This window comes from Notolepis coatsorum (genome assembly GCF_963971535.1).
Source record: "Notolepis coatsorum genome assembly, chromosome: 2".
In the NCBI taxonomy this organism is placed as follows: domain Eukaryota; kingdom Metazoa; phylum Chordata; class Actinopteri; order Aulopiformes; family Paralepididae; genus Notolepis; species Notolepis coatsorum.
Window position 1 is genome coordinate 175,549,682 of NC_140166.1, and position 24,780 is coordinate 175,574,461.

Below are 24,780 nucleotides of genomic sequence, written 5' to 3' on the forward strand. Positions count from 1 at the left end.
AACCGTGTGGACTCAGGGTACACAGAGAGATATACACATCACACATAGATCAAGCCAGGAGCAGGGATTTCTATTCATAGCATACTAATCCAATAACTCTGTGTGACTGACGCCATACAAGGGATCCTCTGTGACGATGATAATATCCAAAAGTAAAATAACGGGATAATCCTCAAGCTCTGCATGATATTAAATACCTGGAGGTCCTGGAAGAAGTCATATACGGTATACACAAAGTCATATGGAATCAACTGTTAACTGATGACATACGAGTGCGGAGGAGACTATAGTACAGAATGTGAAGGTCATTGGGGATTGTTAGCATGTCATTCATGGCTTATGTACAGTCTACCGATAAGTCTATATTATTTCCCTTGACCAAAGAGGATTGACCTTTGCCCCTGGCAACTAGATATTGGCTTGTGGCACGACTGGGATACAATCTATTATGCATGTAGCAGAGTGACACTGCCTAAACCTTTTGAGCATATTTATCGACTTAAGGATTCCCCTTTGCCTGCTTGGTTTTCCACACGCACGACACTGGGAGTCAAAATTCAGTCAGCTGGATGCAATAATGCTGGTGAGAAGGGTGACAGTGGAGACGGAGGCGGTGTTGTGAGACCTGGGTGCTGGAGGGGCCCACAGCTCGGCGGGGGACCGTGATATCAAAGCCCCCTTTGGGGTCCTTCTCTCCACGGAGGGCGGGGTCGTTGTGTGGTTCACGCCCCGTCTCCCAGTCACAGATGGTCTTCCTGATGGCCTGGAGGACACTGCGGAGAGAACACATTTTGAAAAGTTCCTACTAAATACACATATATATTTCCTTTGTTTGGAGAGAGTGGTTCAGTGGCAAAGGCCTCGTAGAAAGTTGAAACATTTGTACTGTTTTGCACTTAAATAAAAATGAAAATAAGGTTCTTATCGCTGCTGTCGGGACAAAACCTCATAACTCCAAAAACCCAACTTTTCAGCAGATGAAAAAAACTAACACAGATTTGAGGGTGAATAGAGTTAGGAGGTTTAGACAGATGATCGGTTTAATGCTTTCCCATTGTTTAAACGTTGTAAAACCCACACACACATATGGAGGATGATCTACGGAGTTGATTTATATAATAAAAAAAAAATTCAAAAAATGGAGTTATGAGGTTTTGTCCCGACAGCAGCGTTATGAAGATGAAAAGAGATACAAAATAGAAAGCAGCCGTCTTCCAGATACACTTTTCTGAAGAGCCGCAGCAGCTCAGCGTGAAACCATCTATTATACAATAGAGAGATCCAGGGACGTCAGCTAGTTCAGCACACGCTGCCAGCATGGTATAGCAGTCGATAGGAAAACAGGTGTACTTAGGCCTGTTGCAATAAGCAATAAATCAATTTATCGCGCAATAATGAAAATGAATGCAATGATTTTGATGGGCGCAATTAATTGCTATTTGCGTGTTTGTTTTAATGAGGCGGGAACCAGTACCTCTCCGTGTGGGGAGGCGGGCCGCTGGCGTTACTACAGAGTACAGGACGGGAGCTCCTGTGAGCACCATGCGTATGTTGGGCAGTAGCAACGCTACATAGCTTAACTACATTTCTCAGTAGCGTGATGGTAGCGTCGCTCCTTTTGAACCAAGTAGCGTTCTTTGTAGTGTAGCTATTTTTAGACCCAAGTAGTGATGTAGCGTGAACAAACGCTATACGCTACTGCCCGGAGAAACTGGACTGCTAAATAAAGATTAAAGATCTAGTGTTGATGCTATGACGCTTCCTCCTCATCGTTGATTGCCTGTAGTAGCTGCATCTAACGTTAGTAGCTAACGTTAAAACTAACCTAAAGTTAGTTGTTCACCAACAATCTCAACATTTGTTTTATCATTAGCTCAAAAACACAGAACCGGACGACACAAGTTGTCCGCTCATAGGTTCTGCTAGGATAATAACAATACTTCCGGTCGGTGGGTTTCAAAATAAAAGAGCAAAGTCTAAAACACCGGAAAAGACGTTTATTTTGTACAGCGTTTTCCTCCACGAGTACTCAAGTACATCATGTGATCAATCGATCTGTTTTTTTTTGCCCATCCCTAGTTTATCCTGTGCTGAAAAGTCTCCATTCCAATAGAGATAGTATATATTTGTGTTTATTTGATTATTGTTGAGCTATATTTTAATCGAGAGTAACTGGTAGTGTAGCTTACTACATTTTCCAAGTAGCTTGCCCATCACATAATCTGCGAGCCACAGTAAACAAACGCGAGCCACAGTTAGGGTGACCAGGTGTCCCGCTTTTGGTTGTATACTGCACAGCCATTCTACCTAATGTCCCACGTCCCGCATATTGAGAGGATGTCCCTCTTTTCGAAGCAAAAAATAAAAACATGGGTCTAAAAGCCCCTTCCTACAGTAAACGTAGCAACCTGCCTCTTGTCCACACACATTGCTCTGCTCGTTTTATCATTGCTCTCACGGAGATAAAACTGGGAACGAGGTTACTCTGCTTCTGACGCTACCTCATATCTGATTGGTTAGGTAGTAATTTAGGATATTTAAAATGTCTTCCAATGTTAAATAAAGGTTTATTGCACTTTGAAACGGTTTCCTTGCATTATTATGCTATTATCATTATATTAGTAAAAAAAAAAAGGTTGATTGAAAACTTTTGGGAAATACATTTCTCAAAAAAATTATTTCTCTCAACCGCAATAATATCACTTATCGCAATAATTTCTGGGACAATTAATCGCCCAGCAAAATGTGTTATCGTGACAGGCCTATAGAAACGCAATATAACGTGTCTTCCTGACTTTATCCAATAAAAAGATGATGCAATGCATAACACACACCAGATGATGATCATTCAGATTCAGGTCAGGGTTTCCGTTATTAGTAAATTACAGTTTTGTTTTTTACTGGGAAAATAATCTGTTGAAGTCCCACGTATTTAAATCTCTCCGGTCATAATGTCTGGTGAAAATGATTCCCTCTTCTTTTCATTTGATTACCATGCAACGTGTGTCCACTAAAAGAGATTGTTTTTGCCACTGAATATTCCACTTTGCATATCTGTTTATCTGCGGGCTTACATAAATGCACCATCAACTGTGACTGCTGCTATTGTACCTGGACTGCTACACACCAATGTACAATACTGTTATATAAAATGAGAATTTGTGTGTAAAAGTCACAAGTGTATACATGTTTATAGTGTTATATCTCATTTAAAATTTGAATACGGACACCAGTGATGTCATCAGGGACATTGAATCCTTGTGTTGTGTTAACAGCTCAATTCAATTATAGCGTAGGGTGCATCAAATTGCAATGCAAAAATTTAATCTCAACATATCAATCTGTGTGGGGTTGCATTCTGTTCGGACAAACATAAAAATGATTTGTGCAAAGTTTGGGAAAGATTTGTTGAGATTTAGAGGTAGCACACAGCATGTGAAATATATGAAAATTGGCCTTTTTGGGCGTTTTACTAGATAACATGACAAGGCAATTTCAAAAACGGCAAGAAATAGTTTTTAAGAACAACATTTATTAACCCTAACATTTAAGAACAAAATGTTTGATAACAACATTGAAATAGTCTTTCAAACATGTCTCAAGCATCCTAGAGTCCTAGACCTGGTCCAGCTTGCGCTTGCAGCAGCGAAGATTTGGCTGTGTTGAGCGGTCATGCTCAACTGCCTGTAGCACATTCTGCAGGTGCTCCTCGCTCCTGGCTGCTGCCACAAAGTCTGACGTCAGTTTGACGCCACGCTCGGCACAGTCATTCACAACATTGATGGCACGTACATTCACTGCACCCATCTGAAATGCTGTACTGGTAACCCAATCCTCTACATCCAGTGAAAGAAACGCGGGATCGATGTGCAGCAGGTGCATGCCGAACCAGCAATCTGGGTTGGCGAGGTCAGCCAAGCTGGTGGTCGGCGAGAGGGTTGGAAACTTTGGCTTGCCGAAGCCAGTGCCAAAGCGGAGCTGTGGGGCTTGCATGGATATATCAGCCGGCTTGTGCTCCAATATAGCATCTGCAAGTGCGCGCCGCTCGCCAACTGGCACCTTGGTGCTGAAGAGTGCCAGGGGCAGCATCTCGCCTGACAGGTACCATAGGTGCCGCTTGAGCGCCTTAATCGCTGATGCTGCGATGCCCTCGTCAACAGACTTGTATGCGTACAGGTCGGCCGTGTCGCAGGTCAACCACCACGTTGCGTAGATGTGCGTGATGAAGTTGGCAAACGCCCGAATCTTCAGCACCTGCTGCTGCGTAGTGATGGTCCCCTGAGGAAGCAAGGCAATGTGCTGCTCCATCAAGGCCAGCTTGAGAGTGTAGAGCAGCTTAGCCATCCACCGCGCCTTGTGCAGTGCTCCCGGTCGTGGAAGTTAACTGGAGTGTGCTCTGCACTGTCTGCACTCAGATACACAAGACATAGCTGCACGAACTCGCGATAGTCGCCTCGCTTGTAGTCGAGAACTCCTGCAGCGCACACAATTAGTTCAGCACGCAACTTGCCCAGGAACGGTGTTTCGGCATCGCCAGGAATGTAGCGGGCCAATGGGCCGCTGTCCTTGTGTGGCAACAGGTTCCAGTTGTCGCGCAGACGTGTAAACAATGTAACCTCTGGCGAGCGTGACGTCTACACCTTGAGGTCAGTGAAGATGTGGCTGAGGAGCACCTCGCCGATGTGGTGCCGGCACCCGGACCAGAGCAGTGGTCGACCCAGTGAGAGCTGGATGGCAATGCAGGCTGCCGTGAGATGGCCAGTGTTTGACGCGGTGGTGTCAAATGCCATGTTGACAACCTGATCGGTGCAGCACCAGACCTGCAGCAGCTTGCATGTCAGCCGGGCAATGATCGTTCCACATGCCTCATCAGTCCCCTTCATGTATGCTGGCACACCAAGCAGTTTGAGCCGCTCCGCGTCTCCGATCACCACTGTCAGACGCTCCTCAAACTGGCGCACATTGTTGAGCATTGGCGTCAACTTGCTGTCCCAGTGCAAGGTGCACATGGGAGGTGGTGTCCACTGTTCTTGCTGGTCCTCACTGATGGCCTGCAACACGTGGCGGCGCGTTCGGTCTGCTGTTGCGTAGAATGTGGAGACCTTTGCCGAATTGCCACCAGATTCCTCGATCAGACCGCGCGTGAAGGCAGCCTGCTGCATTGGTGTGATCTTCAACCGTGTAGCCAGTGACACAAGACTCGGCCGGCTGAGAATGTCTGATGGAATGAAGGCTGTGGTGCCAGTCTTCTTACGCTCACGGGTGGGTGTGTTCTCAGCTGGTGGAGCAGCTGTTTCATCTGCATTGCTATCTTCATCACTTTCGCTTTCCAACACCACCGGCGCCATGCTGGACCTCGCAGTCATCTCCTGCTGCTCCTTGGTAAAGCATGACTGCTGCGCTGCTTCACGCTCCTGTCGCCGCTTCAACTTGGATTGCAGATTGGCATCCAATGCTCCAAATGTGGCCACTCTGTCGCCCTTCATGCTGGCCAGGAAAGCAATGTCCTCTGGATCACAGATCAGCTCCTCTGCATTTGGAGACCACAGCGGGAATGTGGCATCCAGCTTGTGCTCCATTGCGTCCACCAGTCGAGCTGTAGCCTCACTGGAGCGCCTGGCCTTTGGAATGTGCCGCAGCTTGTTGCTAGCATCGACAAGCGCTACTATCTTGACGCATGCTCGACGATCACTCACCATTGGAATATTGGCCTTTCCATAAAATGGCTGCACCTGCTCCAAAACGTCCTTAGCCGCATGGAACCGTGACAAGGCTCCGGTCAAACCTGGCCGCTTGGCATGCAGTTGCGTGTCACAGTTGTACAGCATGCACCGCAAGATCTGGCGACCACTTGGCAGTTTGGCACCAGTGATGATGGCATCTGCATTGGTTATGCTGGGGCCCAGACCAAAGACCAGGCTGCGGCTGCTCTGGCGGGAGCCTAAGGGCGGCGACGCCATCTTGTGAGAACTGGATAGCTGGAGATATAGTTGGAGAGCTGGATCCTGTGGTGGGTGATGGTGGAGTTTGGGGAATTGAGTAAACTGTGATGCAGAGCCACACAGGTAAAGCTATTTATAGGCCCATCCCCCCAAAAATTGCAGGACCAGGTGCGAGATGAAACAATGTTGCAACTCACACACACACACACACACACACACAGCCACTAACAGCAGGCCATGTTGGAGGAGGACAGCATGTACTGATGTACCGTTCCACATCTAAATCACCTCATATTGCAAAAATATTTTGCATGTATTGTTTTTACATGGATGGTAACACTTTTAGCACCCATACAAATCAATACGCTGGAAATGTGTATTTTGATGCACCGTAGAACATCACCAACTCACTCATTCAGTCATTTATTCACTCACTCATTGGGGGACCCTGATGGAAACAAGACAAACGTCTTTCTCAGGTCTGCATCCCCTTAACAATTGTGTGTATTGAGCCGTACTGTATTGTACCCATTCTGCAATCTGTTAAATAAAGTTTTCATTCATTCATTCATTCATTCATTCATTCATTCATTCAGCCACTCTGCCCATAGTGGCAGCTCACTTGCATGACACTGTGTAGGACCAGTTCAATCAAACAGCCTGGCAGAAATTAGGACACTTTTCTGTCGTCGTCGTCAGGACTACGGTGTGGCCCATACCTCTGAGTGACGTTCTTCTTCTTCTTAATGGCCTGGCGTAGTGGGTCACGCAGGGTGACCTGAGCAAAGTCCTGGAGCGCAGAGTAGATGGTGTGGCGGATGGCGTGGTTGAACACGCTCTCCATGCGTCCCATCAACACCTGCAGGCCCTTGATCATGGCCATGACCTGTCAGTGGGACAACATGTTCAGTCAGCAGCAACAAGACTGTCAAGCACTTTACCATGTTTCCAAAGGTCCAATTATATGACAATTATAAGATGGAAAAGGCGTTAATATTAAGGTATAAGGTCACCTCCACAAGAGCAAACTTCTCCTCGCTGGTGTAGTTGTATCTGGTGGCTCTTTCGTACTCCTCAGCATTGTCAGGGCATTCTTTGTTGGAGTACTTGTCTGTTGGGTGCACCAGCTTCCAGGAATACTGCATGAACATCAAGGTAAGATGAGTCAGGTTGTGGTATAAAAAATAAAGAAAGTCGTTTTTTGAGCACAGCTCCTGTTACCTTGGAAACAATTGTTATGAGAGTATTGTAACCACTCGTGTGTGTGGTCCATATCTGCCATAACTCCTACAGTTCTGATCTGGATGAAACTTCACACATTAGGTTGACAGCAAGCTGCCAGATTTTATTTTCTCAAATCTGTCAATGACAAGTATTTTATTTGGATTAATTCCCACCATTGAAATCAGTACCAAGGATAAACGTTAAGACCTTTTGAACGCACAGGGGTGATGCTACACAACTTCACTGCTGTGTCTCACCTAGGGTTGCCAACCCTGTGGGTTTTGAACTGGCTCTAAAAGTGAAATACAAAATACTTGTGACTATTTAGGAGACCAGTCACAGCTGTAGAAGTAAAATTGGATGTGGCGGAGCGGCCGGGTAGCGCAGCGGACTAAGCGTCTGTCTACCACCACAGAGACAGTGGGATCAAATCCAGCTGTGGTGCTTCCGGGTTGGCCGACCGTCCATACTAACACAATTGGCAGTGTTAGCGGGTGGGAAGCCGGCGTGGGTGGGTCCGGGTCGTTGTAAACAGCGACTCCTACAGTTCGGTCGGGGCGCCTGCACAGCAAGGGAAGGATCTAAGAGAGGTAGTGTGACCTTCCACACATTACACTCTCCCAGTGAGAGTCCGCGCTGCCAGGTGAAAAGAAGCGGTGGGCTGGGTACACATGTGTCGGAGGAAGCATGCGATAGTCTCCGCTCTCCCGGACCGACGGTAGGGGGTAGAGTGCGCAACGACCAGGAAGGGGATTGGGAATTGGCATAACGACTAACATTGGGATGGGAGAAAATCGGAAAAGGAGGAGGAAAAAGATAATCAAAAAAAATTGGATGTGGCACATTACCAGGTGTGCCGTTAACGGAGAAGGTTGAAGGACATGCGCAGGAGCAGAGTTCAAGCTTCTTGCTCCATTCGCGGCAGGAATAAAATATAGACTAATAACCCATTTTCATTAGTTGGTGTATTTTTTTTTGTCTCCCCAATTTTTTTTGCACATGCACACACTCACTTTTAAACAAACACTCACCTTAACACTCACTTTAGACACTTTAACACTACATTATATTTATCTATTATTAAAGAGATTTGCACTACATTCATACCTCATTTGCAATTGCACCTTACCTCAAAATGTTGTACCACATTTTCTGCATTGTTTACTCATTTTTACTCACTGTACTTAGACTGTACCTAGGTTGTACTTTAGATTGTATATTCCTCTTTACTTACTTTTTATTTTTATTACTTACTTACCGGTACTTTTTTTACTCTGAAGCACACTCTCAAGGGTTCATACAGAACCAATCATTTCACCGTAAAGTATGTGTATTTTATTGTGATATTTAATCCATTTCTCCGCCATGCGTTGTCTGCCAATAACTCCGTAAGGCGTTTTTGAGATCAATATTTAATATTTTCGTCATGGTATTCATATTTCACCCACGGAGTCTTGGATGATGCTGTCTGATCCATCACAACTCTGCAACGCTTCAATACTGCCACCTGGTGGCCGATCGGCGAGTTGCCAAACCGGAAGTTGCCCAAACCGGAAGTGGTCCGTCCCCTATTTTCGTCCGGCCACTCGCTTATCGTCCCGGGGCTCAATACAGACGCCGTCGATATAGATCTATGCCATAACTCAATAATCAACATGATTTGGACGTGTATTAGTAATATACAAACCGGAAATGATTTGCATCGATCAAAATCCCATAATTGGGATCCGTTTGCTCCACTCTCATCGCCCAACGGTACGAGGAGACTGGGGTGAGTTTCAGCGTTTTTCTTTACCATTTTCGATACAAACTGCTCTGATCAATATATCACCCATACTACATAAATCATTTAACGTCGGTCATTGAATTATAAACGACCCCCCCCCCTCTCCGTTCACCCGCAGATGACCAGTCATGACGTTTAGGACCATGTACAGTTGACATTTTTAATATAACGTTGATCGGTATCAAACTGCATTTGATCATCTAATATATGCATTTATGCCTATATCTCACGTTCTATGAAATACTGCAGAAAACGATAAAAACATATTTACACTCTAGACCAGGGGTGGCCAACCAGTCAGAGACTAAGAGCCACAAAAAAATTACTGTGGTACCACAAAGAGCCACACCATATACCAGCGTTTCTCAACCTTTTCAGTCACGGCACCCTTCATGTGTTTATAGGTCTCACCCTCTGGCCTCTGAAGTTGCTAATGTCTTTTTTATTTGGGCCTCACAGGGTTAAAAGTACCCTGTGAGACCCACGGTTGCAAAATTACAAAATCACTTTTAGCCATTTAAAAAAATAATGTTTATTTAAAAAATGTTAAAGGGGAACTATTTTACTATTTCTTTCACTATTTGGGCACTTTTACACAATTCCTGTGAGTCTATGGAACACCTAGGTTTTTTTCAAAAAAAATGCATTGTTTTGTATTTCTAATCAAGTACTAAAAACCGCATTTTTCTACCTCAAGATCTTAAGCCGTTTTGAGGCTGGGCTCCAACCACTGTGTGGCCTGGTGCCAACTGCCACATCAACTGCCACATTATTATGCAGCTGAGAAATCTCTGACATCACAGATATGCACATTTTCAGATGACTCAGTTCAGTGAGGGTGAATATTGTGAGAGGAGAATTGGAAGAATTCGCCAATATGAGAATTAGAGACATATCCTATTAATATAAGTCCACATAGCTAAGAAACAATGGTAAACACTGAAAAAAGCCATTTATAAGATAGTTCCCCTTTAAGCACATGTATAGTCAATTGGTCCTGTTGTTCAGCCTCACAATGCTATTTGATAGTAAATGTTTTTATATGTCCCACCCTCTGGCCTCTGAAGTTGCTAATTTCTTTTTAATTTGGGCCTCACAGGGTTAACCTCTTAAGCCCGAGATATACAGTAAAAGTGTATATTTTCAGCATTATGTTTGTTTACCAATTATTTTAACTGTTATTAGTGAAATATAAGATTATAGAAATCTCAGGGCATTGAGTCGGAAACCGGCGCATATTGACAGGAGGAAGTGGCACAGCCAAAAGTGAGTGTAGTCTTTTGAAGGAAGAGACTCAGGGCTTTCAAATTTCGAAAAACTACCCTACCCAGCTCACACCAGCCCCTGTCAATCATCTGACTTCTGGATTTACTTTTTAATTTCTCGTATTTTTTGGGATTATCTCCCACAAACCTGAACGTTATTGCCATAAAACAGAACGCAGTTAGTTTCTCTACCTTTCTGTGAACGTCTTGCAAAAAACGGTGTTGCAATATGATGAAAAATGGTGGAGAAATGTACATAAAAGATGGCAGAATTCAGTACTGTATCTACAAAACCTTCTGTTTAATCATCTTCCCTTTATTCATTTGCTTAGATTTTTCAGGTCTGGTCAATTTTAGCATGGTGTTATTTACAGTCAAAGATAATTTTTTTTTTAAATAGAATTGATATTCTCCTTTGGTTCATTACAATTTACTCAAGCCTAGTAACAGACACACTATTTCTGACACTGATCCATATATGTCCCTAGATTCAGATACCAAGAACATGCAAATGGACCATTTAAAAAAAAATTGTAAATGTTTATTCTACGTCCTTATGGAATGAGTGACATAAAAAAAAAAAAAAAAAAAAAAAATTTTATTTTTTTTTTTAATGGATGGAAGAGCCGCACATTGACGGGCAAAGAGCCGCATGCGGCTCGCGAGCCGCGGGTTGGCCACCCCTGCTCTAGACGGTATTTTAGTATGAATGTGTGAATGAAAAAGTAAAACGTTCCTACATCCTGAACGATAGATAATTGATGTTGAATGGGCCATAGTAATGTCAATTTAGCAATACAATTTAAAAGGTTATAGCCCTGCAAAGAAGGTGAATATCTCCATAGACAAATAGCGCTGGCAGAGGATGGTTTAGGATGGATATAAGCCCGGCAGAGAATGGGTTAATAAACAAAATTGAACTTGGACTAACGACCAGGACTAACACCCCAGCGGCTTCCCACGCGCGAACACTGCCAATCATGTTTGTTGGAACGCCTGACCGAGGCGGAGGTACCGCTACGGGGAAATTAACCCAGGTCTCTGTGGTGATAGGCGAGTGCTTTTACCTCTACACTACCCAGACTAGGTGTACATAGCTGACGTTATCCAGGTGGAGAATTTATCATTTTCAAGGCTACATTATTCCTTTTCATCTTATTTCAATGGACAATGATGGAAATGTATTCAAATAAAATACTGGTGGGGCGGCTGATTGGCGCAGTGGGCAAGGCGCTCGCCTCTAACGCAGGAGACACTGGGTTCGAGCCCAGCTCTCTGCGTTGCTACCGGCTGGCCGGTCGTTCATACTAACACAATTGGCAAGTGTTAGAGGGTGGGAAAGCCGGTGGGTGGGGATTTGACGTTGTGGACAGCAACTCCTACAGGTCGGTTTGGTGACGCCGGTGCAACGGAAGCAGGAAATAGCGGGGGCAGCGTGAGCCTCCCACGCGTTACTTCTCGCCATTGAGAGCTCGAGCTGCTGCGGTGAAAAGATGCGACAGGCTGCCTCCTTGTGTACCGGAGGGGACACGTGATGCAAGGCTTCTGTCCTCACTACAACTGACCTGTGAAAGGCATAGTCTAGCAACGTTCAAGACAGGGGAGGGAAGAATTGGATATACGAAATTGGGATGGGAGAAAAATTAAAAAATTTGGAGAAAAAGTGGATCAAAAAATAAAATACTGGTCATTGAGCGATTTGAAAAGATATTCCAGAATCCAGGTCCCTGGCCTGTTGTCAGCCTGTGTGCGACGTTTCATCCAAATCGGCCTTGTAGTTTGCATCATTTGCTACAGACAGACAGAACCGGTTACATGATCTCCCCGAGGTGGAGATAATTAGGCCCTCCTCACCACTTCCATGACATGTGCGCTCCACTGGGAGAGCAGCTGCATCCCCTGCAGGGCCAGGTCAAACAGCTTCCTGTACTCCGAGTCAGTCTTCTGGTTCTCCTGTCTCCCTGAGCCGGTCACCACCTGCATAGACAAAGAGATAGGACCACAATCCTGAGCTCTCATTCATCTAACGAATTGATTACTAGCTCCAATGCTAACTTGTAAAATTAAGACTAAACTCTTCCAAAACATACAGGCCGCTAGTCTAATAATATTACTGATATTGTTGATACATAGTGTGTGATGAGGGAAGGACAGTCAAAGCCCTACAATGGAACTGCCTCAAACCCTGTCCCCTTGGGAAAAAGGGAAGAAACAGTTGTGATTGGAGGATCAAGATAAGAGGGGGCGGGGTTTGAGCTGGGTCCATTGGATGCTAATGTCTAAATACATTTCAGGTGACCTTGTGTCAAAATAACAATATCATTCATCAGTGCACCCGATGACACTCACAACGGAGAGCGAGTATAATAAACTCGGAGATAAATTATTCACCACATATAGGATAGGATCAATTGTGTTCACTCTCAGAGGGTGCCGTTGCCATCCTCCTGCAAATCTAATCATTGCAATTGTAGCACATTTCCATATAAATCGCATTGAAATTCTGAGCCTGCTGAATATCCGCTGTGACGGGGCATCTGTTGAAACGCTGATTAAAACCACCGCTAGGGAATTCTATCAGAGACAAGCCCTCAAGGCTTCATGTATATAAGACACATGAAAAGCCTCTTTAGACTGTGTGCGGTGGATATGGAATACATTTCGGTTTAGCATAGCTTGTGTTCAGACGACGAGGGACGAGCACATGCATGCAACATCGCCGCAGTGGTCTGCTTCAAACCCTGCGGTACGCTCGTGTCCGTCCGGAGATGGCTTACCATCTCGTTAATGGAGCGAGCAGAGAAGGAGCATGAACTGAGCGGTCTTAGGTAGCATTGTGATGCATGGAATCCTAATACCAACCTCGCTGTTGCTATAGCGCGCCAGCTCTGAGATAAAGCGCATGTGATCCTCCCGGATCTGAATCATCTGCTCGCAGATATTGTACTGGGGGCTACTGGATGTAGATGTACAAGACCACCTAGGGGCAAGAGGAGAGGATGGCAGAGTGAGGGATTAAGGGATACATCTGTAGAAAGAAAGAGAATAAAGAAAAATGCAGTCAAGTGTAGATGAAATGTGCAAAAGGCGACATGGGGGAAGAGAGAGAAGAGGAGGTAGAATAGAGGTAGACGGCTTCGTCTGCAAGATAAGACGAGGCCATCGACACCAAGGCCATCCTTTTTTTCTGTGGTAAAAATGACGATATCACTGAACTATTCGGTATGATAAATATGGCCCCGGGCTGGCAACACGGATGGGATCGGTGGGATACCAAATCAGGCTTAGAAACATGGATGGAATCTGTGCGATAACAAATCACGCTTAGGAAACACAGATGTGATCTGTGGGATACCAAATCAGGCTCAGAAAACATGGATGTAATCAGTGGGATACCAAAACAGGCTTAGAAGACACAGATGGGATCTGTAGGGATACCAAATTAGACTTAAAAAATATGGATGATCTGTAGGGATATCAAATCAGGCTTAGAAAACAGAGGATATCTAGCAGTGGAGCGGGGTTGGGGTGTTGGTCCTGGGGGGTCCGGGGGTCTTGGGGTGGGAGGAAATGTTCGATGTCTTTTGTGGTGTTTGTGATAATTTCTTTTTATTTTTAGGTTCTGTATTTATAATTTGTTATTCTACTGTTATTCTATTGTCATTATTGTCTGGTGTTGTTCTGTTTATTATTATTATTACTGTGTTTGTGCCATCATGTTTTGTTTTATATTCTATGTAAAACAAATTTTTTTAAATAAGAGAAAATAAAATAATTTGATAACAAACACAGAGGAGATCTGTAGGGATACCAAATCAGACTTAGAAAACATGGATGGGACCTGTAGGGATAGTGTGCCTTCTTCTCACCTGGATTTGTTCTCTTCAAAGTGAGCACTGGTCTTGATGTACCTCGACAGCTCAATCTGCATGTCGCCAAACAGAGGAACCACCTGGAGTTGCTGTGAAATGCAGAATAAATGGATTCCGATGTAAAACACGGTGACAAGAAATGCAGGACTCTTCTTTTCATGATACAGTAAAACTTGATTTATCCAAATCAAGTAACAGATTAAATAAAGTGAAACTAGTTTTGATCTTGTGGGTCGACAATTCAGATCTGTACTGTTCAGAAAAGGTTTTACATTCTCATTGGCCTGACCACAGGGTAATTAAAGACAACTGTATTGTGGTATTGACGGTGCATTTTAGCAGACGTAGGCATGCATGTTTCCATTTGATTCAAAGTATGGTCATTGAACAAGTACAGAGCTCAATGAAATTAAGTAATCATATACTGAACATGTTTAGAAAATATTTCACATCTTCTTGTGCCATGATTTTGAAATGCATTTATTCGGATACGTTTATTTATTTATTTTAGATTACGGTATTCTATCAAAATCGACTGGAAATTCTGGTATTATTTGGCTCAGTGCCTCAGGAGCAAAGCTTTGCTCAACATTTCATGCAAGTAACCTAGCCATAATCTTTTAAGCTGAAATTGGGCATTTGGGTTCGGCGGTAGGGACTGGCCGGGGTCCGTCGGGGCTGGTGTTCAGCTCTGGGGGAGGTCTGGGGGGTTGGTTGGAGCCTATGGCTTCGGCTGGACCTTTCCCGGACCTTTCCTGGAGTTGGGTGCTGGTCTCTTGTGTCAAGTAGCGTGTGCTTTGATGGATTTTGGTTGGTTCTCATCGTTGTGCTCCCTCGGTTCGCTGGCGTTTTGGGGATTCTTTGTGTGGGGGGCGTGTCCTGCGGATACTGCAGTGTTTCGGGGGGCGGGGGGTCCCCGGATGGACGTCTTGCATCGTCTGTGGTGCTGCATGTCTTCAGGTTTGACCGCTGTTGTGTCTGTCTGCTTGAGTATTTGGAGTCATTGCCGTGAGCGGGCCCCGTTGTCGCGCATGGCGATGTGAGTGGCACACGGGCTGTTTGTTTTCCTACGGTCATGATGTGCTTTATCGTCTGCACGTTCTACGTTGCACTACTTTTATGCCTATTCGTAGTCTGCATTTTATACATTGTTTTTATTATGTCGACTGTATGCTGATTTTATGCCTATGTTCCTTTTGTGCTACTTGCTGTGGGGCACTTTGGGCTGCGGTCCATGTGTGAAGGGTGCTATATAGATAGAGTTGTTATTATTTATTATAAAAGATGTATGCATTGAAATGTCTGTAAGTCTCGACGACATCGAAAATGAGGGTGACCTCAATTGTCCTTTGAGAATAAATAAAGGTTTGAATACTGTGATGATGTTTACTATATGCCTTCTGAGTTCATACTGTGATGATGTTTTCTATATGCCTTTTGAGTTCATACTGTGATGATGTTTTCTATATGCCTTCTCAGTTCATACTGTGATGATGTTTTCTATATGTGACCCTTCTGAGTTCATCGCCAGGTTTGTTCCATTTGTTTTACATTCTTTAGGTACCGTATCCTGTATCTACTGTAATATATAAGTAGGGTTGGGCATCGTTTGGATTTGAACGATTCCGGTTTTGATTCCGATTCTCCATTTTGATGTTCTAAACGATTCTCGATTCCGATTATTTGAGGTGCAGGTCAAAACAGGTCACAGCTTATTTCGCAGGAGATTATTATTTTTATTTTTTTATCTTAATTTTTTTTCATACTATTCACATTGTCAGTTGACTTGATACAGTTTAATTTGGTTGCTGTACTGTAACTAGGGTATTAATTAACAAAGTTAACCGGAAGTTAGGAACCGGTTCCTATTAGAACCGGTTCTCTGTGCCCAACCCTATATATAAGGGGTTAGAGGTCATGCAGTTTCCAGTCAACCTTAAAAAATACTGTACTGTCCTCTCTGTATGTTCAGTAGAAAGCTATTCAGCTGCAAGCTAGCCTAGCACAAATTAATGGAAGTGGATATGGTAAGCTAGCCTAACTGTAAAAAAAACATTCGCTTTTTGTACAGAAAATACATTTCCATTCATTTGTGCTAAGCTAGGCTAGCTTGCAGCCATATAGCTTTCTACTGAACAAACAGAGGAAATCGGTATCCATCTTCTTGTCCAACTCTGGATAAGACGGTAAGCGTGTTTCCCATAATGCTGGCGTGTTCCTTTAAAGGAAAACTCCAACATTTTGGGAAATTAGCTTATTTGCCATCTACCCTGGAGTTAGATAAGAAGATACATACCTTTTTCTTCTCTGTGCATGCAGTAGGAGTAGGAAGACGTTTGGAACTAGGCTAATGGAGGAACCTACTTCCAGTGACTGACGCTAAGCTAGGCTAACGGTGCGCGTCTTCCTACTCCTACTGCATGCACAGAGAAGAAAAAGGTATGCATCTTAACACTCCAACATTTTGGGAACCCTGGAGTTAGACAAGATGCAGCATACCTTTTTCTTCTCTGTGCATGCAGTAGGAGTAGGAAGACGTTTGGAACTAGGCTAATGGAGGAACCTACTTCCAGTGACTGACGCTAAGCTAGGCTAACGGTGCGCGTCTTCCTACTCCTACTGCATGCACAGAGAAGAAAAAGGTATGCATCTTAACACTCCAACATTTTGGGAACCCTGGAGTTAGACAAGATGCAGCATACCTTTTTCTTCTCTGTGCATGCAGTAGGAGTAGGAAGACGTTTGGAACTAGGCTAATGGAGGAACCTACTTCCAGTGACTGACGCTAAGCTAGGCTAACGGTGCGTGTCTTCCTACTCCTACTGCATGCACAGAGAAGAAAAAGGGTATGTATCTTCTTTTTCTTTTTAACACTATGATCGCCGGGGACGAGTTAAGACGTCATTCCTAGCCATGCTCATTCTGCCGAAGACGCCGTAACTCGTCTTTGATGTCAATATTTCAAAAATCTGTGAGCAAAATCATATTTCCCCTCCGGAGCCCTGAGACACACTGCAAAGCTCCACTCAACTCTCTAGTGGTTCAAGAGCGCCATCTGGTGGCCTATCGGCAGATCGCCAACCGGAAATGAGCCTTTGAACCGGTAGTGCTCATCCATATGTGGTCCGGGCACTCGCTATCGTTAGAGAGACTCCGTCTTGATACAGTGAACATCGATCGGTGCAAATAACTCGAAAAAAACAACACGGTAAGATTCAGCGTTATATTCTAACGTGTTCCATATAAACTGCTATGATGAACATATGACCCACTCTGGATGAATCATCTAACGCTGCCCACGGAATTATAAATGATCCCCCGCCCATCCGGTCATCATCAGATGACACGTAGTAACTTCTAGAACCACGTCCAGTTGAATTTTTTTTTATCTCGCACAGATTCCTACCAAACTGTATTTGATCATCAATATAATGCATTTAGGGCTATAAATCACGTTCTGAAGAAAGCTGCAGAAAACGATAAAAACATACTTATACTTTAGACCATATTTTAGTATGAATATGTGAATGAAAAAGTTTAACGTTGCTACACCCTGAACAATACATATAGGACATTGAATGGGCCATAATAATGGCAATTTAGCAATAGAATTTAAAAAGTTATAGCCCTGCAAAGAAGGGGAACTTCTCCATAGACAAATAGAGATGGCGAGGGATGGTAAATTATGAATTTAACCCATGGCGATCAAAGTGTTAATCCTCTTTTTCTCCGCCTGATTTTGTGTACTTTTTCCTCCCATCCCAATTTTAGTCGTTGTGCCAATTCCCCCCTCCCCTACCTGGTCGTTGTGCGCATGTGCCCCCTACTGGTCGGTCTAGGGAGCCCTGAGGTCTACCACATGCTTCCTCCGACACATGCAGAGACAGCCAGCGGCTCTCTTTTCACCTGGCAGCGCGGACTCTCATTGGTGAAGTGTAAAGCGTGGGAGGTCACGCTGCCTTCACCACTTCCTGTCTTTTGCTGTGCAGGCGCCCCGACCTGACCTGTAGGAGTCGCTGTCCACAACGCCAGATTAGCCCCCCTCAACTTCCCTCCCGCTAACGCAGCCAAACGAGTTAGTATGACGGCTGGCCCAAGTCGGAGGCAATGCTGACACCTGGATTCGAGACCGGAGTCTCTCGCATTGGTGAAGAGCGCAATCTCCGCTGCGCCACCCAGCCGCCTAGGTATGTATCTTCTTGTCTAACTCCAGGGTAGATGCCAAATAAGCTAATTTCCCAAAATGTTGGAGTTTTCCGTTAACACTTTGAGTGCCAGCCACGAGAAACTCGTTAGTTCATGCCATGCGTTGAGTGCCAAAAACTAGAAATCTCGTTATTTAATAGTTATTTTTTTTATTATCGATTTCCATTAATTTTTCATTAATCTAGCCTCACGTTACCATTGGGGATCTATCTGAGCTCGAACAGGTAAAATACCGCCCCCTATCGTCTCTCCGGATGGTATTGCACCCATTGGATTGGACTGAATCTGAGTTAAGGAATCTATTTGACCAGTCTTGGGATAATCAGAGTTTTTTTCACCTATATCTCAGCGTGTCCCATATGTGTGTGTGTGCGTGTATGTGCTGATCAGGAAATAAGATAATAGATTTTTCAGCCCGCTTCTCTAGCATGCATAAGTACACATATACTATCGATAATCTAGCGTTTATTTGAAAACTATTCATAAATAGGCAGAAAAATTACAACGTGTTTTGTGTATTCCACTAAAGCGCGATTCCTGCAGAATCACCTTTTTTTTCCTGGAAGTTTCCAAAAACGAATATTTTTCTCAAAATGGTATAAAGCGGAAATGTACCGATTAAAAAACAATCCGTTTCGACAATGTTGACTGCAAACAAGTCATTGATAAGCGACGGGCGTATTAGACACATAGCCATAATTTAAGATATAGTTTATGCATTCGCAAATGTGCTCACCCTCCCATTGACTACAGTGCTGGCACTCAAGCGCTAAATCGTGCGCCCCCTGCTGGCACTCAAAGTGTTAAGAATGATGGCGTGACAAGCATGTTTGTGTCCGTCACAGAGAGGAAAGGTTGACCACTTCCATATGTTTCATAAACTGATACGTTGTTTGTTCTACAGTATAAATATGACTGATAAATGATAAATATGTTGCTGTAACTTCATTGTCACCCAAGCTTGTTTGCTTATTAAATGCCTGAATCAAAACCCATTAATAATCGTCTTTAGTAAAAGTCTTTGGTTACATGAATTGAGTGTTAGATATCAGAATCACCATGTATTAACTCACTGGAGGCCAAACCCGAGAAATCTCGGGTTTTAATCCATATTTCTTTTATTAGCGATATCCATAAATGTTTCATCAATCCAGCCTGACGTTATCATTGGGAATGGGTCTGAGCTCGCAAAGGGCAAATACCACCGCCTATCGGCTCCCGGATGGTATTGCACATCATTGGATTGGATGGGACTGTGAATCAAAAAAATAAGTCCGGTCCAGGTTTTACTTCTCGGGCATGCAGCTGGATACTATTGCATTGACTGGGAGGACTGGGAGCATCGTAGATTATGTGTTTTGGACTATAACGTTGGAATGGCGATCAGGAATTAGATTAATCTTTTTGCATGACATCAGATGTGAGGTAAGGCCTTTATGTTACGAATCTTGGGGTAATCAGATGTTCCTTTCTCCGCTATCGGAGCGTGTGTGTGTGTGTGTGAGGTTCGCGCCGATCAAAGTACGAAGAAGCAATTTTTCAGACCCCGCTTCTCTTCATGCATGAGGACACATACTATCGATAATCGAGCGTTTATTTCATAAATCAAGCGACAAATGGCACGCTTTCTAAGGAAATACATTTAAGCTCGATTTTCTGGAGTTTATTGAGATGAGACATAACGTCCTAGAAATATATTGATATTCATCACGGTATAAAATGGAAATGTATGTATGAAAAAATTATCTGTTTCGTGCATGTTGACTGGAAGCAACTCATTGACGATCACTGTTATTTAGATCTATTGCTACTATATTTGATATGTTTTATGCACTCGCAAATAAGTCCTATTCTCCATTGGATAAAGCGCTGGCACCGAAGGGCCATCAGCAGAGGGCGCTGTTGGCCCTGAACGAGTTAAGAGAAATCATAATTACAACACAAATATATTTACAGACTATATTTTAACATCCAACATGGACATGAACACACACACACTCCTAGGTTTCCTCAACACACCTTGAAACATTTGTCAATCTTGGTCAGATTAATCCTCTTCTTGGCGTCTAGTTTGTAGATGTTACTGTTGGTGCCATCAATTAGGTACAAGCCAAAGCCCATCACCTAGAAAACACAACAACGTTATATACAACATCCCAATACTGTCAGAAACAGGCCAGTTAATTGATATGCGGGTCAAAGAGAAGCAATTCAACAGATTCATGCTTCCTGGCGAGAGCTTACTTTAAGCAGCATGTGCTTTTCATTGGGAGTCAGGTACATCTTATTTTCATAGTACTCTACACACAGGTTGACAATATCTGCCAGCAGATCGTCATATCCATTGATGACCTCCAACTGCTGCTGCAAAGACTGGAAGACAACCAAAAAAGTATCGATTCAGACGTCAGACGATTATGGAAAATAGACTGCATTTATAGAGCGCTTTTATACAAAGCGCTTTACAACTTGTGTCTCACATTCACCCATTCACTCACACAGCGACGGTGGAGGCAACCATGCAAGGTGCCAACCTGCTCATTGGGAGCAGTTGGGGGTTAAATGTCTTGCTCAAGGACACTTCGACACGCTGCCCGGGAGGAGCCGGAATCGGGAACCTTCCAATTACCAGACGACCGCTCTACCCCCTGAGCCACTGTCGTGATTACCAAGTCAATAACAAATAAAAGCATTAAGTTGAAGAAGTACGTTTTCAGTCCGAGGAAAGCAACAGTTGTGATTGAAAGATCAAGAAAAGAGAATGGGGCTCGAGATACATCTATTGTCATTTCCACTCATATGAAAGACATATTTAAAAGAGGCTGTGTATTCTACGGTCATGTATAACCTTTGACACTCAAATAGTAATAATCCAAACTGACTTGTGGATATTAGTCTGATGGAAAGATTGTGACTGGGTGTTCTGGTGGCTCAGCAAGCCAAGGTTAAAGCCATGTAATTGACCTATCACAAACCCTGCCCTCTTTTACAAGGACGGAAGCAACAGTTGTGATTGGAAGGTCAAGAAAAGAGGGCGGGGTTTGAGATAGATCCATTGCAACGTAACAAAACATTGAAAAAAAACACATTTCCCATGATGGGATTCCTTGGGACTTTTTTTCTCTCACTAAAGACATATTGAGGATACAAAATCAGTTGAGTTTGCTAATGTTGCAATTTGTCCTAGGTTTAGCCTAATTCTGGCCTATAATGACTGGACTAAGGGGTCAAATCTGTCTGTTGACACGTGTTGCATTATCCTCCCCTCTTCCTCTTCCTTGTATTTCCTGCCACTCTACTGTAACATCCAATAAAGCAGAAACGCCTTGTCATTTCTTTTTGTGACAAACTTGTCATATACTTTGTTATTCTACTGTTATTCTATTGCCAGAAAAAGCATTTCATCATAAAGTATTCTGTATTTTGTTGTGACTAATAATAAACAAACTTGAAACTTGTCATTATTGTTATTATTATTATTATTATTATTATTATTATTATTATTATTATTATTATTATTATTATTATTATTATTATTATTATTATTATTATTATTATTATTATTATTGTCTGGTGTTGTTCTGTTTATTATTATTATTATTCCTGTATTATGTGCAGTCATGTTTTGTTTTATATTCTATGTAAAAAAAAATATATCTGATCAAAGAAAAAAAGAAATCAAGTGATTCCGCTCTAAAACGTTTCTATCAGTGCAACTTTGTTTTAAAAGACACGGGTAATCCGTCCCACCTGGGTGATCTTGTTGTGGTTGGCCAGGAACATGGACAGGTTCTGAGACTCCTGAATGGAGGAAGGTTCAGACATTTTCCTGAGGAACTGGGCAGCTCTGGAGGGAGAGAGAGAAAGATAGTGTTATTATGCACTTTTGCTCATCATCATCATCATCATCATCATCATCATCATCATCATCATCATCATCATCAATAAAAAATATTATTATAAGTACAAGAAATGAAAAGGGGAAAAAAGACGTACAGCTCATAGCAACAATATTTGACAGTAATGTGTAGGATTTTTATGAAATTTTTTTAAAGAAGAATTCCATCCCAAATCTATTCCATGTGTGGGGGGGGGGCCTCCATCCGAAAATATTTATTCTGAGATTACATTCGTCTGAGAAGGATGAGATTTCCTTGTGTTTTATGTGGGGATTCACCTATGGCACTTTTCCCCTGCCAATACAGATTTTTTTTGGCGTTTTATCGCTTTATTACTACTGGGCAGTCCAGTAGGGAGAGACAGAGGAGAAATGGGAGACAGAGTGGGGGAAGACATTCGGGAAATAACGACGGATTCGGGAATCAAACCCGGGTCGCCCGTGTCGCGGCTGAGCGCGCTATGTGGTTCGCCACTGGGGCGCCCTGCCAATACTGATTTTGAGTATTAGCTAAATTAAATATTGGCCAGTACCAAGTATTGATCCAATCCATTACTTTGATTTAAAAACTATTATGAACCATTAGTGTGGGATCACTGAATAAATATGATTAAAGGTCCCCTGTCTTATAAATAGCCTTTTCCAGTGTTTAGCATTGTTTTCTAGCAATGGGGGTTTGTATCAATGGGGTCAGTGTCTCTAATTCACATTTTGGCGGATTGCTCCAATTCAGTTGACTTTTTTTGAAAAAAACCTTACAGATGTGTTCCATAGACTCACAGGAATTGTGTAACATTGCCCAAATAGTGAAAGGAAATAGCAAAACATGGGACCTTTAAAATAAAATGATTTTACTATGCAGAATAGTTGCTTTGGTCGTTCTGCACACTACACTAGTGGTCGTTCTGCACACTACACTAGTTTATGTGTCAGAGTGGTCGTTCTGCACACTACACTAGTTTATGTGTCTCAAGAGTGGTCGTTCTGCACACTACACTAGTCATGTGTCTCAAGAGTGGTCGTTCTGCACACTACACTAGTCATGTGTCTCAGAGTGGTCGTTCTGCACACTACACTAGTTTATGTGTCAAGAGTGGTCGTTCTGCACACTACACTAGTCATGTGTCTCAGAGTGGTCGTTCTGCACACTACACTAGTCATGTGTCTCAGAGTGGTCGTTCTGCACGCTACACTAGTCATGTCTCAGAGTGGTCGTTCTGCACACTACACTAGTCATGTGTCTCAGAGTGGTCGTTCTGCACACTACACTAGTCATGTGTCAGAGTGGTCATTCTGCACACTACACTAGTCATGTGTCAGAGTGGTCGTTCTGCACACTACACTAGTCATGTGTCTCAGAGTGGTCGTTCTGCACACTACACTAGTTTATGTGTCAAGAGTGGTTGTTCTGCACACTACACTAGTCATGTGTCTCAGAGTGGTCGTTCTGCACACTACACTAGTCATGTGTCTCAGAGTGGTCGTTCTGCACACTACACTAGTCATGTGTCTCAGAGTGGTCATTCTGCACACTACACTAGTCATGTGTCTCAGAGTGGTCATTCTGCACACTACACTAGTCATGTGTCTCAGAGTGGTCGTTCTGCACACTCATGTGTCTCAGAGTGGTCGTTCTGCACACTACACTAGTCATGTGTCAGAGTGGTCGTTCTGCACGCTACACTAGTCATGTGTCTCAGAGTGGTCGTTCTGCACGCTACACTAGTCATGTGTCTCAGAGTGGTCGTTCTGCACACTACACTAGTCATGTGTCAGAGTGGTCGTTCTGCACACTACACTAGTCATGTGTCAGAGTGGTCGTTCTGCACACTACACTAGTCATGTGTCAGAGTGGTCGTTCTGCACACTACACTAGGTTATGTGTCTCCGTACCGTTTGTAGGCAGAGTGGTCGTTCTTCACGCTGCACTTCATGTTTTTCAGCTCGTCCAGCACAGCGAACATGTTGATGAACTTTCCCAGAGTGAGCAGGTATGCCTCCGACACAAAGTCTTTCCTGCGCTCGGTGTGACAAAGACGGCGGACCTCCCCGCAGAAACGGTCGATCGCTGTGCGCTAAGGGGAAAAAAACAGAACAGAAAAAGAATAATTTTTAAAGCAATATGTCAACAGCATTGCATTCACTCCACATAAAGATTAAGTGTCTTTACAATATCATCGCCTATATATATTTTCCATTCATTCATTTTGTGGAATATATGTAAAAATCGCTAGAAAATCACAAACCTGTGATAGAAATAGGATGAGACCATTTTTTATTGAATGTGGCACCATGACAAAACTGCTCCAAAAGTAGTAAATAAAAGATAGTTGTACAACCAAACATGTAAAATTGTCTATGATATATTGCCCAGCCCCAGCCTTGGGGTTATTTCATGGGTTATGGTAGAAGGTACTTCAGATTAGGGCTGCAGGATGCTTGCTAAAATGTCACGATTTTCCTCTCCAAGAATTGAGATCACGATTCTCTCACACGATTCTTATTTTGTATACCGGTATACACTTTTTTCTCTCCCCATTTTTCTATTTTTCTCCCAACCCAATTTCCTATTTCCAATTCTTCCCTC

General features: G+C 43.4%; 1 protein-coding gene across 2 annotated transcripts in view; it reads right to left on the reverse strand.

Annotated features, from left to right (window-relative positions):
- Positions 1 to 24,780, reverse strand: part of cyfip1 (cytoplasmic FMR1 interacting protein 1) — a 104,614-nt gene that overhangs the window by 61,448 nt on the left and 18,386 nt on the right. For both annotated transcript variants that reach the window (XM_084308022.1, XM_084308021.1), the window contains exons 6-15: positions 24,087 to 24,268; positions 22,046 to 22,142; positions 20,540 to 20,668; positions 20,315 to 20,419; positions 14,087 to 14,178; positions 13,080 to 13,197; positions 12,072 to 12,194; positions 6,956 to 7,081; positions 6,662 to 6,828; positions 626 to 773 (exon numbers count right to left, since the gene is read on the reverse strand). In XM_084308022.1, coding sequence (XP_084164148.1) covers positions 626 to 773; positions 6,662 to 6,828; positions 6,956 to 7,081; positions 12,072 to 12,194; positions 13,080 to 13,197; positions 14,087 to 14,178; positions 20,315 to 20,419; positions 20,540 to 20,668; positions 22,046 to 22,142; positions 24,087 to 24,268 — 1,287 coding nt within the window. The remainder of the gene's footprint in view (positions 1 to 625; positions 774 to 6,661; positions 6,829 to 6,955; positions 7,082 to 12,071; positions 12,195 to 13,079; positions 13,198 to 14,086; positions 14,179 to 20,314; positions 20,420 to 20,539; positions 20,669 to 22,045; positions 22,143 to 24,086; positions 24,269 to 24,780) is intronic.